Source organism: Pinus tabuliformis, chromosome 9 (assembly GCF_031772625.1).
Source record: "Pinus tabuliformis cultivar Carrire ecotype Pingquan chromosome 9, CPIR1, whole genome shotgun sequence".
In the NCBI taxonomy this organism is placed as follows: Eukaryota; Viridiplantae; Streptophyta; class Pinopsida; order Pinales; family Pinaceae; genus Pinus; species Pinus tabuliformis.
In genome coordinates this window covers 650,421,728-650,441,341 of record NC_142307.1, presented here as the reverse complement: position 1 = coordinate 650,441,341, position 19,614 = coordinate 650,421,728, and the positions used below count along the sequence as shown (strand labels likewise).

General features: G+C 36.3%; 1 protein-coding gene across 1 annotated transcript; it reads left to right on the top strand.

The window, feature by feature from the left end:
* Positions 1–17,837: 17,837 nt before the first annotated feature.
* Positions 17,838–18,916, top strand: LOC149150338 (BTB/POZ domain-containing protein SR1IP1-like). Its single transcript, XM_089442765.1, has 2 exons — positions 17,838–18,029; positions 18,176–18,916. Exons 1-2 carry the CDS (start codon positions 17,838–17,840, stop codon positions 18,914–18,916), a joined length of 933 nt encoding a protein of 310 aa, XP_089298891.1.
* The last annotated feature ends 698 nt before the right edge of the window (positions 18,917–19,614 follow it).

Below are 19,614 nucleotides of genomic sequence, written 5' to 3'. Positions count from 1 at the left end.
AAATTTTGATCATCACACACAAAAAAGGTTTTGAATGTAGAAACATAATATAGAAACCAAGGACCAAGCATCAATAAAGAAAATTCTCATACATTTCAAAATACATATTCACATGTCACACATTCATTGTAAAACACAATCATCTAAATGAAACTCAAATAACAATCATTACACAAAATTTTGCATTTAAATTCATACAAACAATTTCATTTTTTCATTTAAACTCAATAGACATACATTTTTTTTGCAATTAGCACACACCAATCAATGTACATACAATAAAGACATACAACTTGATCATACACAAATCCAACCACTAAATGAAACTCAAACAACAATCATTAATACATGAAATTATGTGTGTAAATTCATCATCACAAAGTAATAGAAAAACACATCAATCAATGTATACAATAAAAACATACAACTTGATCATACAAAAATTCAATCACTCAATAGGCATACAAATTTTTTTGCAATTAACACACACCTACCAATGAATGTACATACAATAAATACATACAACTTAATCATACACAAATCCAACCACTAAAGAAGCATCCAAAAATTGTGCAATTATCACAAAACCCATGGTTGGAAAAATACTATATTGATTAAATCAAATGCATATACATAACTTCAAGTTGATTTAAGATTTTAAATTTTCAGTTAAGATGTTATAATTATCTATATTGATGCATTATTTGATACTTTTAATTTACAATCTATTAAACTAAAACTATCTAGTTCTAAAATAAAGAAATAAAAGTAAATGAAAAAGTAAAGTGGAGAGAGGGACACAAACCCTTTGAGGATAGCCATGGTCCATCCTCAAGAGCAATGAGAAAGGGCTTTTAGCCCTTTCAAACAAAATAATACTTTTTATTATGGTGTTTTTAGAGTAATTACATAATAAAGATGAAAAATAAATGAATGCTAGTTTATTTTGGGTCATGATAACATAATGAATTCATAATGACATGTAGATATTTCATCTATCCTAACATGCTTGTATATTCTTCATGTCTTCTTTATCATCTGCCAAAAAAACAACAATTATCAAAATTTACTGGTCATCTATGCATTATCTTTAAAGTAGCAAAAGCTTTATGGATCAAATTCAATATTTTAGGCGAAGTGACAGACCTAATTTGATAATTGAAAGGAAATGAATACACTGAAAGCTCATATCAAGCTTTGAATTTACCTTTGCACCATTTACTCTAAGCTCTTTTTCTTCAACCATGATATGCCCATGGAACACAAGACATCGTACTCCCATATAGCCTACAACCCATTTAGACATACTCATCAAATTAAAAGATACAATCAATTAAATGAAAATTGCAACATTGAGTTTGACTATTTTGGAAACTAGGAGTAGAAGAATAATTATTTTTTCTCACCAATAAAAAAAAATGAAAACACAGAAATTTATTATCAAAATTATTTTTTCTCACTGATAAAAAGAAATGAAAATACAACCATAAATAGATTTATTATCAAAATCATCACAACTATTCCTATAATTCTATTTATTATCATAATAATTATCACAGCTATCACTGTAAATTATAAGTGAACAATAGTCAGTTAAGGAAATGCAAGGTTACACCCGTTGCCCTTTTTCCTTGTACTTAGATTCAACGTCCACGGATGTACAAGGAATGATCTGGACACTGCATTGGGAGACCAGGCAACCAGCCAACCGTAAGCACACTACTCTGTATTTATGCTGTGTAATATAATATAATATATTAAGTTTGCATGGATATATATATGTATTTATGCTGTGTCTCCACCACACATGTAAAGGTATAAAGGGTGTGCAAGTTCTCCAAAGGTATAAACGGTGTGCAAGTTCTCCACTACAGATGTAATTATTATGAAACAGATATATCACCATTTTCTTCACCGGAAAAATAGGGGGAGAAATAGAAATTTATATGAATATGATAATAATAATGACAAACACTGAATGAGTGAGAGTGACCACTCAAAGCCTCTGGGGATCCCTACGTTCCTATTCATTTCCTTCACAACTGAGTAAACAAGTCAAACTGAGGGAGATGAAATAAAAAGTTACAAGAAGTCGAAAGTGAGGGAGACGAAATAAAAAGTTACCAGAAGTCGAAAGTGATGGGAGAGAAGAATCCAAATATAACCTAGAAATTCAATCTGAGTAGTTAGGACAATGAAATTTGTGAGTATTATTGGCAGGTTCACAGGAAGCTGTGAAACATTTCAAAATGGCCCACGCCCTTGCAACTTGAGTTGGTACAGCAGCAAAAATAACACGGAAAGCCAAGCATACAGTCCCAAATCATGTGAACAATATATGATCATTAACCATTGTTAAATGCTCTTTTATGTACATATTTTGATGACCTCAACAAATCTTAATGCCAGCAAAATATATCATAAAATAAAAATTTAAGAAGGATTAAATACAGAGAGAGCCGAGTATTTGAGAAAATTTACCGAATTATGAATCAAAGAAATAGTTATGGGGTTTTATGTACGGGCTAGTTTGGGGGTGGGTGAGATTGGATTATATACTGAGCCTCTGCATCAGTATGGAAGGTCTCTGGAGGGAGCTGAAGAGGATGAAGGGGTGACCCAACAGCTGAGCAGCCTCTGCATCAGTATGGAGGGTGTCTCGGGGAGGGGTGACCCTGAAGCAGCAAACGTCGTTGGAGGAGAAGGAGCTGATGGGTCCCCGTAACAAATTGCGCACTATCAGTATGTTTTCTGCCTGGCCGCCAGAAATGGGAGATGCCCAATAAAATAAAATACTCCAGATCAGTCTTACGTTCCCCCATGCCTCTAGGGGTCGAATCTCTCTGGGCTCATATTTTGATGGCCTTAACAAATCTATTGTTAAAAAATCCTACATAATATTTTGTCCACTGGATGCGACTCTAGAGAAAATTTGAGCCATTAAGTTACAAGTCCACATGTGAATGTAGACAAAATTTGAGCAATTAAATTACATGTCCAATCCAACATAACCCAGAAATTCAATATAAACCAAAATATATTGAATCCAAATATAAACCCGGAGATTCAATCTGAGTATATATGGTATTGAGAAAATATGGACCTGCAAGCAGAGGGATCTAAGCTATAGTTAGAGAGCCAGAGGGTAGGCAGCTGGCCCGGTGAAGTTTGAGTAATCGATTCCCAAACATCTGGAAGGAATACCCTCCCGAATCCAACCACACCTCCTTAACAGGGAATGAAAATGGTAACGAAATAACCCATATGGATTTTTGGATAACAGGTAGGTTTCAGGCTTCATCTACTAATGATAAAATAATGAATCACTTGCAGAGCGTTGCTGGGGCCCTTGGATGTAATATGCTTAACCTAGAATAGCTAATGCAAATTGTATCAGTAATTCGGTGCAAAACCTGAGATAGCTAATGCAGAAATAATCCCTTATGGTTTACAAAACAGATAGCTAATGCAATCGACAATGACTTTAAAACAGAGTCGGTCAAGAAAATGATGTACCTACCTCCGAAGGATGAATTCACATTGATAGTCATGATATTTGCAATGGTTACGGCCCTTAGATTCAATGTCTAGGAGAATGGTCGCTGCATTGGGAGACGATGCGTAAAATGAATGATGTGGCCGAGAAACCTAGCGTTAGTCCACCCCTCGATACCGCATACGAAGGTTTAATTACGCCCTCGGTAAGGGAAGGGTCGCCGTTAACTCCATCTTTTAACAGCTTCACAGGGTAAGGGAAATTCTCCTCCAGAAAAATGCTTCGACGCCAGCCATATTCAAAAGGCATGCCCGGTTTCTCTGGCTTTCTGTGGTTAAACAACCAAGTAACATGGATTCAGATGATCTAATTTAAAAAACCAAGAAACCGCCTCACCATGGATGCACAGAATTTAATTTTAAAAACCAAGAAACATGGATACAGAGTATTTAATTTAAAAAACCAAGAAACTGCCTCACCATGGATGCAGAGGATTTAATTTTAAAAACCAAGAATCTGCAGAATCTGCAGAATAAAACGCTACCAGTGGCCATTATTCGACGATGGCCACCGCCCAGATCCAACCATGATATGGGCATGCCCTGTTTCTCTCCATTTAGGCGCAAAGTAGGGATCTATATTGCCGCCTCTCGCCAAGGATGCTGAAGATCTAATTTAAAAAAAAAATAACAGTGAACATCAAAGTTTATTTACAGGAATCGAGCTATGCCAATGAAATTTCTAAACTCAAATTGATTCCGCTCTCATTTAACTAATCTTGTTTGCAACCCACAGCCCATAATCAGAGTGATCAATCCATACAGAGAGTTTGAAAATATATTTACAGGAATGCCTCATTTACCTGTCATCGAGTCGGATGCCACATTTAACTGTGATCCCTGGGCAGAATTGTCTTGATTCAATAGTAATTGATGTGTTACCTCTGCCTCTCAGGGAGCACAAGCATGCCTCTGCCTCCACCTCTCAGAGAATACCACACCACCCAGACAGAGAGACACACCAAACAAATGACAAAAACAGACATTGGAGCTCCAAACGCACGAGGCGCACAAGACTAGACGACACAATGCAGTAAACTCTGAGAGGAGGAGGAGGAGAGGGTCTGCAATGCCAATGCCAATATGAATTCCAAAAATTGAGTTGAATTAAAGTAATCAACATCCTTGACCGTTGCGATAACTTGTTCGATAAGTAGGGTCACTTATCTCTCGCACTTTGCTATCACCAATTTTACTAGAGCCGAGGGCTGGGATTTGGTTATTTCTTACACGTTGATGCCAATTCTGTTTCCAACAGACGGCTCGGATTACCTATTACATGCTGATGTCAATTTTGTTTGCAACAGACGGCTCAGATTACCTATTAGATGTGGAAAGATGCTGCAGCTTTCTTCACAGCTGCATAACAAAAGCACAATCCGAGTCATTGAAGCAAAAATAGTAATAAAAGCACAATCCATGTCATCTAACTAAAAATAGTAATAAAAGCACAATTTATGTCATTCCAATAAAATTAGTAAATCCAATTTTTAAAATAAATTGAAGCAATATTCACAAGTTCAAAATGTTTGATATGTTCCAATAATCAAAAATAGAATCCAATTTTTAAAATAAATTGAAGCAATACTCACAAGTTCAAAATGTTTGATATGTTCCAGTGCTCATCGTTGTGAGCGTTCATCTACTTGCTTTATAGTGCTCACACTTTTGCATGGAGATGTCTTTCTGAACACCGAGTCCAACTCCAATCCTCAACTTACTTCATACCATGCCCTAGTTAGCATCTTCTTCACGGTTCACCTCCTCCTATGGATATGAAGGTCATATTTTTTGCACAAGTGTTTCTGCAACAAATGATTAGCTTCGTCTTATTAGGAGGAAATTATATAACTGAACATCATGCCCCTACAACTATTAGCTTCGTCTTATTACGAGGAAATTATATAACTGAACATCATGCCCCTACAACTATTCCATCCACTCTCATTTCAACATCCATTTTTCTAGTATCCAATAAGGTTACCCTACAACTATTCCATCCACTCTCATTTCAACATCCATTTTTCTAGTATCCAATAAGGTTATTCATGTCAGCTCTGTTCCTACAAATGATGACGTCTTTCACTAGAAAGAGTGTACAATCAATAAAAATTAGGGACAATTTATTTTCATCATGCCAAAACTCATCATACTTTGTCCGTAGTTCCTATTGGATTTAGTCCAAAATGTGATATATTTGTGTGTTATTTATTTTGTACTTTATGTCTTTTAGTTTATCTACCTTGTCGTGAATATTTCATTGGTGACTCGGTCAAACATGCTCACTCACCAAACTTTGCATCACATATTGTAACCCTTGGAGACCTGGTCATGTATGATCACTCCCCACCATTTTTTCAAAAATATAACCACATAAAACAATAGTGTACACCATGTATGATTTGATGTTCTCCGTTTGGTAATTTCATTCTTCTTTCTTCTGTAAATATGTACAATGCAACGTACCTATACTCATATCAAATGGAAATAGAGGAAAATGTAGAAGGAAAATCCAAATTGACAAACCTCTCCATCTTTTGAAGTTTGTGAGTGATGTAGTATCTATTATAGATGGCTTTGTGATCTTGCACATAAGGTCTACCAAGGATTTTGCATGTGCTCTACATTGCATCCATATTATGACTTTAAACCTTCCACAACTATAAGTTGTAAGACCTCGACACTTATTGTGAATACCATTGTGTACTTGTCTTCCTTAACATAGGATTAGTTGGGAACTAATGTTTCCCACCTTCGAGTGCTGCTAATGGTCAATTCATAACCTTCTATTTGTTAAACTACTCACATTTTTATAATCTACGAAACAACTAGGTAGTTGGTAACAACTTGAAGCATGTTAAGATGAGCTTGTGTTAACACCGGTGTATGTATACCTACACACCATGTCTCAAAAGCACAAGTTGTTTCCTTTACCCCTTTGCTCAACTAGCAAAATTTTCTTCTCATGTTCCTATCATTTTTTCACAAAGATATCTACTACTTTTGCTACAAAATTAGTTCGCAATAACAATGATTGTCTTCCTACTCCACTTTTAATGCCTTTTTGTGGGCTTCTATAATTGGTTCTTTCCTTTCCCACATTTTCTCAAAATGTCGTTTACTAGTTTCTTAATGCCAAAAGCCCATATTCCCAAATGTAATCTTTGATATCTCAACACCTATATGTTGATGAAATAATAAAGAGACAAAATGCAGGAAACTCTAAGAGGAGGAGGAGGATAGGCACTGCAATGCTAATGCCAATGCCAATATGAAGTCAAAAATTGAATCGAATTATAGTAATCAAGATCCTTGACTGTTGAGATAACCTATTTGATAAGTAGTGCCAATTATCTCTCGCGCTTTTCTATCAAAAACTGCCAATTTTATTAAGAGCGGAGGGTTGGGATTACTACGCTAGTTCTCTTCATCTCTTAGATGTTGATGCCAATTATGTTTGAAAAACAAGGCTTGGATTGCACAATGTGGAATGATGCTCCAATGTTTATAGATAGACAACAAAAGATACGACTAGACAACCAAAGCACAATCCATGTCATCAAAGCAAAAATAGAATCCACTATAGTGTTGGTTAATTTTTTTAAAATAGAAGCATGTAGATATAGAAGAAGGGATAAAGCCCCTTTTCATGTCATCATGATGACATTTTCATATGTTATCTTAGGAATTAAATAATTGAACCGAATTTAAAAAAATCAAAGAGCCGTCATACTATATCAGTTTTCTCCTTTGATACGCACTATGTGTTATTCTATGTTAGTTTTCTCCTTTGATAAGGACTATGAGTTATCTCTTAGATGTTGCTATCATAGATTACCAATTCAGAGGGGAGGGTTGGGATTGCAGTATGCTGAAAGATGCCCCAACCAATGGAGGATGTAGCCACCTTTTACAACCAAACATCAAAAGCAATCCCTTTTGCATAAAGTATATTTTAGGTTTGCTTTCTCACATTGACACAAAACTAACTTGAGTAAGTGAACATATTGCAAAGACCACTTAATCCTATGCGTTGTCTAAACATTATTATGCCCAATACAAATTGATATTTACTCAAACTATTAATATATAATGGCTTTATTAAGTACGTTTATGCATGATTTCACTCATTTGGTATAATTTGAAGCCTAGAACTATTTTCATGATGGACAACGTTTACATTGTTGGTGCTTAGGTACATAATGGGGAGAACATGTATGGTACTATGAGTTTGTTTACCCTATTCACTTACAAGTAAACAAATTTGGCACAATAAACACTTTATATGATAGAGATGTTTGGTAGAATTCAATAAACTAATGGACACTTCATACAAATATATCCTAGAGCTGCTACAATTTTTTATATGGTTGCCCCCACCTGTGGGGATTCCTTTTCCCCTGCGAGGAATTAGAGCACCTATGCTTATCTTTGGATTAGATTAGGTGAAGAGAAATTAATTGGGATCAAGGAAGGTAGAAAAACTTGGTTTTAATTTATAATACCATTAAACATCTTATGGACAAGAGCTATGGTACAAAAAGGTCCTTTGAGTAAATGCAACCAATGAATATGGTCTGCCGATTAGGAGATTTAACTAGATTGGCTTCTCTTATTGCCTATGATTTGAAGCCCTCGCAAATGTTCCAAAAAACAAAGAGCATCTTGATGAAGTACGTAGAGGATGTAGACAATAAGGATGCCATCCTTCATGGCATTATATCATGGATTTGATGAGAAATCTAGTCATGTTTTAAATGTCTAGGTACACCATATTTTTAATGGAATTCTCAATTAAGTTGTAGTATTGTCAAAATTGAAAACATAAATTCTCGTCTTAGGATAATTTTTGGGCACAACCCAACTTGGTTCAAGTTTCAGGTCAAAGACTCCACATTTTGAGATGTGGATTCGACGAATTTATATTCATCGTGTGATGTTTTAGGGGCTTTACAGTGGGTCAAAGCCCCTTATTTTGTAACGGGTATTGGGTTTTAGTCATTGTTTTGTTGGATCCATGGTGTGTGGACCATGGTCTTGTAGTAAGGAAGCCTATTTAAAGAGGATGTAATACTTTGTAAAGAATATCAATCATGTAGTGATAGAAGATCAGAAGTGAATTATATTATGTGTCTTGGCTCTGTATTTTGGGAAGGCTCCACAGCCGAGTGCATGGAGGCCTGGAAGAGTCCACAGCTAAGTGCACAGACCACTTGCAGCTGGGTGCGCAGGTCAAAGAAGTATATGTATTGAAGATCTATAATAATAAAGAATAAGTTTGGGGAAATATTGTGTATGTTTCTGTGTTGTTGTTATTATTGTTATGCATGCTTTTTACTGAATTGCGTGAAACAATACAAGTTATATTGTTTTTTGTTATTTGATGTGACAAGAGTAATTTTGTAAAGTTAATAATCAACGTGGATTTATTCATGTACACGAAGTTATAGGAAGATAGAGAACATAAGTAAATACACGGATGTAAGAACATGCATATCCCTTTGGTTGCGGAAAACTGGTTCTATAGCCTCCCATAACTGCTTTAGGTGAGACTGCGATCTGCTTGCAGGCCGTTTTCTAAAGAGATAGTGGTTCAGGGTTTTTTTGGTGCACAACACACTTTGAACCTGGGTCAAGCCCCCTAAAACCAACAAATGGTTATGTTGCCTTATTAGGCTGCACAGATACGCAATGGAATGGAATGCTATAATCTCACTACCGAAGAGGATGAAAATGATGTAGAAGCATTCAACCCAAGAGAAAATCACTGTAATTAAGTAGACATAGGCGGGTAATGTGTTTTAGGGAAATTAGTTTCCTAAGTCTCAAGGTTATGTAATATTTAGGCTTGTAAGTGATTTAATTAGATAATGTGAGATGTTTGTAAATGCTCTCAAATAAATGACAACATGAGCGGGAAATAATGAAAAAAGAGTCTAAAGTCAAGTATAACTCTTTAAGCAGTTCCATGATTCGAGGAACTAAGGAGAGCTCTTAGGAACTAAATGAAGATTAGAAGTGGACGTAGACGATAAAGGATTTAGGAGCCAGTTCAGTAGATTTAGGAGCTGAACTAGGATTAGTTCAACGAACCTTTCTGGTATAAGTGTAAGCCTATGGGCAGAGTGCAAGAGGAAGCCACTGAAAATTGAATTTCAGGCCTGTGCGAGACACAGAGTCTCGGATGTAATTGTGAGGACCAAAATCCAGACTATATACACATTTTTTTTTTCCTTTTTTTTTTGCAGCAAATACAACCAAAAAGAAATGCATTGAGATTCAAATTTATATTTCACACACATTTCTGCCACTCCTTCCAGGAAACATATCATAACATTTTCATACCTTTAACTAAGATCAATAGTAATGAAATACATATGTACCATTCACCAGGAGGTGAGACTCCGCTTTCTCTGTTGTTGCTGGTATTCCCTTGTAGCTGGTCACCTCCGCAAGTGAATGATGACGCACTTAATCCGAATGCGAAGACTCACCGGTTAACCTCCCAACCTACTCCTTGGGTACTCTTCTTCCCCGCGGACCCCCGAGCTGCAATGGGGTTGTACAATGGAGACAAGCACTAGCTAGTAGAGGAGAGCACACCTTGGCTCAAGAGTCCCCTCTCTAAATCCTCTACCTCACCAAACTCACTATAGCTTCGTAATCACTGCTCTCACAACATCTCATCCATCCAACAATAGGGTTCCCAAAAGGTCCCTTCTCCCATGGCTTGCCCCTTCTTTTATAGGAGTCCTCGTAGGTGACACTTGTCATGTCATGCATAATTAATTATTTTTTTTATAATTCAATAGCTTGATTATTCACCCACCCATGTGTCATTCTCACATCAAGGGTCTCCCAAAATTATTTACTTAAATTTTTATTTAACACTAATATTTTCCTCACCTCAACAAGATTCCTATTTCTTCTCCTAGTTGTCTCTTTATTCCCCCCTTTTATTCCTTAATTTGTGTTCATTACTTGAAGTCAATTAATGAGTCAAGATTTTATCTCCAATCTACTCCCTAATTTAACTCAGGTTATCTCCTAGACGGATATTCTTATGTTGGTTGTTGACACATGGAGCTTCTCTACATTTCTCTAAATTTAATTTATTATTCTCATTTTAATTCACCTTCCTCTTTTCTTAATTAGGTTTAAATTAGTTTAGGATTAATCTTTATTCTTACCATTATGTTTGTCTTTCCCCTTTTTCCTAATTAAACCACATAATCTTCCTAGTATTTTCCAAATGGGAAGGGTAGAGTTTTTAAAGTACTCTATTTTAAATTCTTCCTATGATCCTCCTTATTCCAAGTTTTATTTTTGATTTAATTACATTGGTTTCTAATCATCATTTTCCCTTGATGTAAATTTACCTAGGTTTCATTCCTTGCTTATATTTATTTATTATTATTTATTTTTAATGATTCCAAGGATGCCAAGCTTTGGTTGTGCCCTTCAAGAACTTCCCTAGAAGTTCCAAGGGTGCCACACCTAATAGCTTATTTGTGATGTCAAGGGTGCCAGTTTGGTTGTGCCCTTCAAGAACTTCCCTAGAAGTTCCAAGGGTGCCACACCTAATATTTTATCTGTGATGCCAAGGGTGCCAAGTTGGTCGTGCCCTTCAAGAAATTCCCCTGAAGTTCCAAGGGTGCCACACCACTTGCCCTTCAAGCATCCAGTGATTACGAGGGGAAAGTATAATGCAACGTCATAGACCACTATCATCTCTTATGTTGCCTGCTATAGTGAGACTAATGGTGTCGGGGATCAAGGAATCCGCCTTGATGCGCGCCCCCCGGTAAAGTCCTCATGAGTGACCCAACTTTGGGACCTGCCCTCATGGCATCGTGATCTTCAAGGCGAAGGTGTTTCAACCCTTCCAGCCCAAGTCACGGCGGGAGTGCTAGTGGGTGAGATCAGGGACTCTGTCCCACCCCTCCCATGTAGTTCCATCCACTTGTACAACCCCATCACCCATTTGTGAGTCATTCGGTCAAGCAACTAATCTGTGCCTGCAACCATTAATATATCATCAGAATATAGTTAAACATATATGGCAGATTCCAAGATCGACTTAAACTTTCAAAGATAAAGTAATATAAATTTTCATCAAACCAGGTGTCATCGACATGTCATATGCGAGTGCCTCTGATGGTTTCCTGCCATACTCAATAATCATCAGTAACACGGTTTCTCAATGTTAGTCAATTATCATAATAGCATCATTAACAATTCCTGGTCATTCACATCATTGTCCATTGTAAGTCTGAACTAAAGGAAGTAGGTAACATAGGGGACACATCCCTCATGGCTATTTTCAATAATCATCAATGGAAACATACATATTCATTAAGCTATCACATCGTAACATCGTAGAAATATACCTATCCATAAAATTTATCCTCATTATGCTTTTAGTAGAGCGCATACATATTCTTTACTACCCTCATCATAATTTCAAATAGAGACCAACTTAACTATTAATATTGCAATCATCAGAATACTGATAGATAAGGTACATAACCATTCATGCTACCATAATATCAGTGGAAAGCATTCATAAACATCACAAACATGATTTAATTACATTGGTTTCTAATCATCATTTGCCCTTGATGTAAATTTACCTAGGTTTCATTCCTTGGTTATATTTATTTATTATTATTTATTTTTAATCATTCCAAGGATGCCAAGCTTTGGTTGTGCCCTTCAAGAACTTCCCTAGAAGTTCCAAGGGTGCCACACCTAATAGCTTATTTGTGATGTCAAGGGTGCCAGTTTGGTTGTGCCCTTCAAGAACTTCCCTAGAAGTTCCAAGGGTGCCACACCTAATAGTTTATCTGTGATGCCAAGGGTGCCAAGTTGGTCGCGCCCTTCAATAAATTCCCCTGAAGTTCCAAGGGTGCCACGCCACTTGCCCTTCAAGCATCCAGTGATTACGAGGGGAAAGTATAATGCAATGTCATACACCACTATCATCTCTTATGTTGCCTGCTATAGTGAGACTAATGGTGTCGGGGATCAAGGAATCCGCCTTGATGCGCGCCCCCCGGTAAAGTCCTCATGAGCGACCCAACTTTGGGACCTGCCCTCATGGCATCGTGATCTTCAAGGCGAAGGTGTTTCAACCCTTCCACCCCAAGTCACGGTGGGAGTGCTAGTGGGTGAGATCAGGGACTCTGTCCCACCCCTCCCATGTAGTTCCATCCACTTGTACAACCCCATCACCCATATGTGAGTCATTCGGTCAAGCAACTAATCTGTGCCTGCAACCATTAATATATCATCAGAATATAGTTAAACATATATGGCAGATTCCAAGATCGACTTAGACTTTCAAAGATAAAGTAATATAAATTTTCATCAAACCAGGTGTCATCGACATGTCATATGCGAGTGCCTCTGATGGTTTCCTGCCATACTCAATAATCATCAGTAACACAGTTTCTCAATGTTAGTCAATTATCATAATAGCATCATTAACAATTCCGGGTCATTCACATCATTGTCCATTGTAAGTCTGAACTAAAGGAAGTAGGTAACATAGGGGACACATCCCTCATGGCTATTATCAATAATCATCAATGGAAACATACATATTCATTAAGCTATCACATGGTAACATCGTAACATCGTAGAAATATACCTATTCATAAAATTTATCCTCATTATGCTTTTAGTAGAGCGCATACATATTCTTTACTACCCTCATCATAATTTCAAATAGAGACCAACTTAACTATTAATATTGCAATCATCAGAATACTGATAGATAAGGTACATAACCATTCATGCTACCATAATATCAATGGAAAGCATTCATAAACATCACAACCATGAATATCTCAATCGCTAATAATAGTGTCATGGGTCCAGATCCTCAATCTGAGGTCCTCGAAGAATAGAGTGTCTAAGATAATGTCGTATCCGGGTCAGGAAACTAGAGTGGGCACTACATACACCCCCTCTTAACAATGGACTTCGTCCCGAAGTCCTTAGAACATAAAGGAGAAACGGCGACACATAATCTTAGGAACCCTTCCTGAAACTCTTGCCAACCTTCTGGTGGGCAGGTTAAAATTTTCCCAAGGTATCTATAACACGAATTCCGTTATAACTGAAGGACTATATCTGGGGAACATTGTAACCCACTATTTGTATAAATGTACAAAACATACATTATAGATATCATTAATAGTTAAAGGAAGCGTCATACATAAACTTTTCCAACAAAATCATCATAATCAAAATCACAACTAATTAAAGCAACAATTAATAACACCCACCTTCCTTCAATTTACAAATTGACTCATTTAGGAGAAGTCTCTCTAGTTTTATTCATTCAATCATGCAATTAAGATAGCAATAATTTTGTATTAACTCAAATTCATAGGGGATGCCTATGCCTTTTTCATAGGAGGAACTACCCACCTTAAGCTTGGACTTCAATATTTGTAATGGTCAATAATAATTGTGTTAATTATTGCTTGATATTTCACCTATGACGTAATCCACCTTTGTTTACCATGTTCTAAATCTTCAATTTTGTTGGGAACTACAAACAGTACTTTGAAAATAAACATATGCCTCTGATACCACAAGAGCATCTTGCAAACATTCCATTTGCAGAGCTTCAGAAAGTGCGCTCTGATGGTCATGAATCAACCCTTTCTAAATTCAAGCATGATGCCAAACCCTCAAGAGTTAACAAAAACAGACCTATGGAAATGAGCAGCAAGAGGCCTGTTGTAAGGCTTAGGGAAGTTGTTCAAGGTTTTCTCATTAACCCAAAATAATGACTAGGCCTAAAGTTGTACTTCAATTTCACATCATTTACTTTATCTATTACTTCATTAAGCAAAATCCGGAATTCATATTTATGAATCAGAAATCAGATTCATAAATAAATATTGAACATCTATTTCATATTGGTTTTCACCGCTTCAAGTTTGAAAATTTACCCAGAAATATATATATATATATATATATATATATATATATATATATATATATATATATATATATATATATATATATAACCAAATTAGTTTATAGATCCATATACCTATAAATTGGTTGATCTTAATGCGATATAAAAATAGTATTATAAAACTAATTTAATTTATAGATCCATATACCTATATGGGAACTAAAAGATGTATGCTTTGGTTTATCAATGCTTGAATTTATTTGTATGAAGCGTCACCTCCTACCATATACTCAATATTGAACACTTTACTTTTCAAAGTCATATATTGAGTTGGGTTTGACTTATTCATTATATTCATCATGATAAAGATTCACCTTCTAAGTTTAAAGCTCTCGCCAATAAATTTTTAAGACTTTATTTTATTTTATCATTCTCATGCAAGGATACCCTTTGGCCTAAAGAAAGCCAACCAAAAATGAGAGGAGAACTATCCTAAAACCACAATACCAATCATAATGATACCTCTGCTAGACTTAAGATTGTATTTATGTATTAAGACTTTTCCACTTAAGTTGAAGAAGAGGTAACAATAAACTTACAATTAATTGTGTCATACCAAGCCTCAAAAATAAAATAAAAAGTTTGAAGAAGCTCACAAAGCAATCTACCAGGTCAAGTTTCAAACATAAATAAAATATTATTAAGAACATAAATAAGAATGTTGTAAGAAGCTGACCACTGATTGTGACTGAATCATGTATTGAGTCTTCAAATTAATAAATAAATATAAAAGTTGGATGTTTGTATTGAGTGAAGCTAATTATTCTTCACAATTAAATATAAACTTCAAATTAATAAATAAGTATAAAAGTTGGATGTTTGTATTGAGTGAAGCTAATTATTCTTCACAATTCAATATAGCTCAAATGTATTTATAAATAAAAATGAGATAAATGTTGATATATAAAAAAACTGTATTTTAAGCCCCGTGCGCAGTTTAATTGGCGATAACCATGAAAATGAAGTGTTATGTGCGAAGAGGTTCTAAGTTCAAATCACTTCGATTCACCTATGTCTGTGGAAAGGAAATACATAGACACCTAAAAGTTATAGTGGTAGTGGTTGGATTTGACCCGTGCCGTGCAAATATGAGGCTGATTCCTTTCAATAAAGAAAAATATGTACCTTAAGGGTTTGCAGCTAGTTCTGTTTTATTCTTCTATCTCAATGCTTAATAAGTCGTGTTAAAATAAACTATGATAATGTAAACAGAACATTGTTTACGCACAAATATTCACAACTACAAAATACTAAACAGACAGTAATAAAGGCTTACCATTGTGCTGTGGGGTCAAAGAGGGATCTTCCTGTATGTCCATCCGATGGATCTTAAATGTTTGTAATGCACGATCTTCTTCTACTCCCTCCTCGAAGTCTTCATTGTCTCCCTTTTGAACCTTTCCAATCTCCCTTTCATTGGTGTTATGCATGAACTCGTGGTTATCTTCATCCCCACTTGATATCCCAGAACTGATAGAAACATTTGTCGTGCCTATCACGGTGGAGGAAGATTCTGGTACTAATTTAGGGAATGCACTGAAATTATGTCAGGTTAACATTTTCATGTAACGAGTCAGGTTAATATCTTAAAAATTTCCACTGCGTTTAATCAAGCAAGCCATCGACCTGAGGAATTCAAAGGATAAAGGAATGCATTTATATTGTCTCGTTTCTCGCGTTTCTTTAAGAATTTTGGGGACCTTAGCTGCTTAATTCACAAAATTTATCATTCAAATTGAGACTGCTCCATATTCTAAGATTGCAATTTTTAGTAGTAAGCCATTGTATATTTTTCCAATTTTTTTATAATGGAGATTAAAATTTTGATTATTGCGATATTCGCAACCAGATTTCCACAGATTGGGGGCAAAATAGGCCAATAAGACAAGAGAAGCATGAATGCTCCGAACTATCGATGAGCTGGACTGAGTGTTGTAACTATTTTTGTCACCGACAAAATTGCACCACGGCTCCTTTAAATTCACCATCATTTTACTTGAGGCTTCAGGAGTTGAGGGTGGAAGCCATTGAAAATGTTGAACTGTCTTAAGGACAGTCCAAGAACAACCCTCATCTTCCTCGAATGAATTTTTATAGTAGCATCTTTCAATTGAGCAGATTGTTGATTTAATATATATTGGTTCTGGCATAAGTTATATACCTAAAGATAGCTATATTGAAAAAAAAAACAGAGCAGAGCAAAAGGACAGTGATAAGGGTGGATCTACTGACTCCAAAGGAAACCTGCAATGAATTTCTGTCCAACTACAAAATCGATCCACAACACCGAGGGCTTGTGATAGTCCAGCTACCCCATTACTTTGCACGAAAGTACCAGGGTTTTGCCCAGATTGTTGATAACAGATGCATAGGAAGATTCCGGCACCTGACCTATGGCAGTTGGAAGGCTAGACTGCCGAGATGTGCACTATCAGAGAGGCTGCTTCCAATACTACCATTGGTCACATAACATGAGGATACCTGAAAAACCAGAGAGTTTTGCATTGAGGGTACTTGTGGTTACCCTTTTGGTCGTTCAACTTGATGCGCTTAATGAAGAAGGGCAATGTCTTCTTGAGTTTAAGAGAAATCTTCATGATCAGTTTGGTAAATTGAAAACTTGGATGTCCACCGATGAGAACCCGAAATCTTTTTCAGCAGCTTGCAAATTTTTTCTATTTCCACACAGTTTTAACATGTCCACACTAAAGTCTATCTCTACCACTGTTTTCGTTCTCTGTCTTTCCTGCTAACAGAAAAAAAAATATATCTTAAACATCTACAACTCTTGATGATGAGTCTTCTAACTCTTTAGTTATTTCTACGTAGACTTTTGCCCAAAAAAGAAAAACGAAATCAGGTAACAAAACCCGTTACCCATTGATTCTATTCCTCATATTTTGATGAAACTGAAATGTTGGAAGGTGACTTGTTGTAAAGCTGAATTGCCTCTCTCTATCCTTGGATCCCTGTTTGTCATTTTCTATAATAATAAAAAGCCCATCTCTGTTCCTGATCCTTGTTTGTCATTTTCTATAATAAAAATCTTACTCCAAACATAAAATGCAGTGCTACAATGAGTGTCCAGCCTCATTAATCAGATCTGAAGAAACGTTGAAACTTAAACTAAAAAAAAACTTCGATTGAGTGCCCACTTATACCTATTGTGTTGTGCAAGTGAATACAATGCATCTGTTATTTCTTATTTCTTTTTATCACTTCTTTGTCACTGGTTCCTCTCAAGAACAGTGTTGGTGGACGTTTTGTGACCTCAAGATCAGAGAAGATGTCTTGCTTCAAAAATGCTTGGGCAGGAGAATCTTCGGCCAGAGTGGGAACAATTATAATATCGATTCAATATTTAAAAGATGGACACCCAGCTATCTACATGCCTACTCTTCTGCCACCACCTAGTTGTGAATTGAAATGGATAACTAGGGCAGATGATACTGAGGAAGTTGTGAAAGAAAGACTTCACGTATCTTAAAGGAAGGCTCAATGAAATTTTCAGAGTTTTGTTCAAAAAAAAAAATGTGTTGATACATTCCCTCTTTTTCTTACAGTGGTGATACAGTCTTTGATGTGGATACTGTCCATAGGGTAACTGTGAACTTTCTCGAACAGGAGAAACATTGTGATTTGGAGACCCACTTTCTGTATGCTCCTGATGATTATCTCTCACCTGTTCCGACAGATTTGATGAATGTTGCCAGGCTCCTTGAGAACTATCTTGCAGAAACAACTCCAGATGCAAATATGACCATTTCCAAATTCACTGGACTTGCTGAATTGATACCTGAACAAGCCCATCCAGTTGATGATGGTATATATAGAGCTACTGATATTTACTTAAAGGCCCATCCATCTTTAAATGATCTAGAACGCAAAAAGGTATGTAGTGTGATGGATTGCAAAAAGCTCTCTCCAGAAGCATGTGCACACGCTGCTCAGAATGAGCGTCTTCCAGTTCATATTGTTGTTCAGGTATTGTACTTTGAACAACAACGCCTTCTAAATGCAATATCTATAAATTTTATGGAGGGGGATATTAGTCAGCGATCTCGAGAAATGCACAATAGTGAAGTGGTGAGTGTTGCATCTTCTCCATGTGATGAATTCTGGGCCCTCCACCAGGAGAATCAGGACCTGAAGCTTGAAGTAGCAAGGATGAGAATCTGTCTCTGTAATTTGGAAAGGGATCAGACAGGCATGAAACCAGGAAGTGGCAAGCCCCCTCTTTACAAGAAGAAGTTATTGAATTCTGTCTCAAAAAAAAAGCTTGGTAAATTCAATCCGTTCATTAAGCACCTTGATCAAACCACTCATGCAAAACTTGGTAAAATAAGAAGACATTCGATCTCCTAAGGTCTTTGCTCTCATCATGGCATCTCGGTTTTCCTCTTTCATGCTTTAAAAGGAAATATTGTCTTTCGATGCAATAGATTTTTCTGATTCTACCTCTGCAATTGTAAGGTCAAACTTTTCATGTTCCCAGTTCTTGCATCCATATACTCTGTAACACTTTGTTCAGACAACCTTACTCCCCTTTCACAGACTCCATTGCATTCACTGTTGCAGTAATACTGCTTCTTATTTATGAATTTTCTTGGACGCTTCTTCATATACGTATACCCCTGTTGCTTCGTGGTCCTTTTGTCTTCTGAGGCAGATGAAAGGGAACGACTGACAATACTATATTTTCCTGTAGTTCTTGTACATTGGATTGCATACATTCTATTTTTTTCCCTACCATTTGTTTATTTCGTCATCTGCAATTTGAGTGCAAACATCTATTCACAAACTTTGTGAAACCGAAATTTGCTCTATGTTGCACTTTATTGACTGTATCAAAATATTTACTGTTAAAGGTATTACTCTGGCGTTTTCTTAACCTTGACTTTTATTGTTCCACGATTTTCCTCATTCTTTCTGGGGAATTTTTATTCTTGGGTGCCATGTTGCTTCAATTCCTGTATTTGATATTGCGAGCTCAATGTCTGCAAATTCTTCTTCATTTTCTCTTGCATTGCGTGCGTTCGTTCGTTTGTTAAATGCCATAGGAG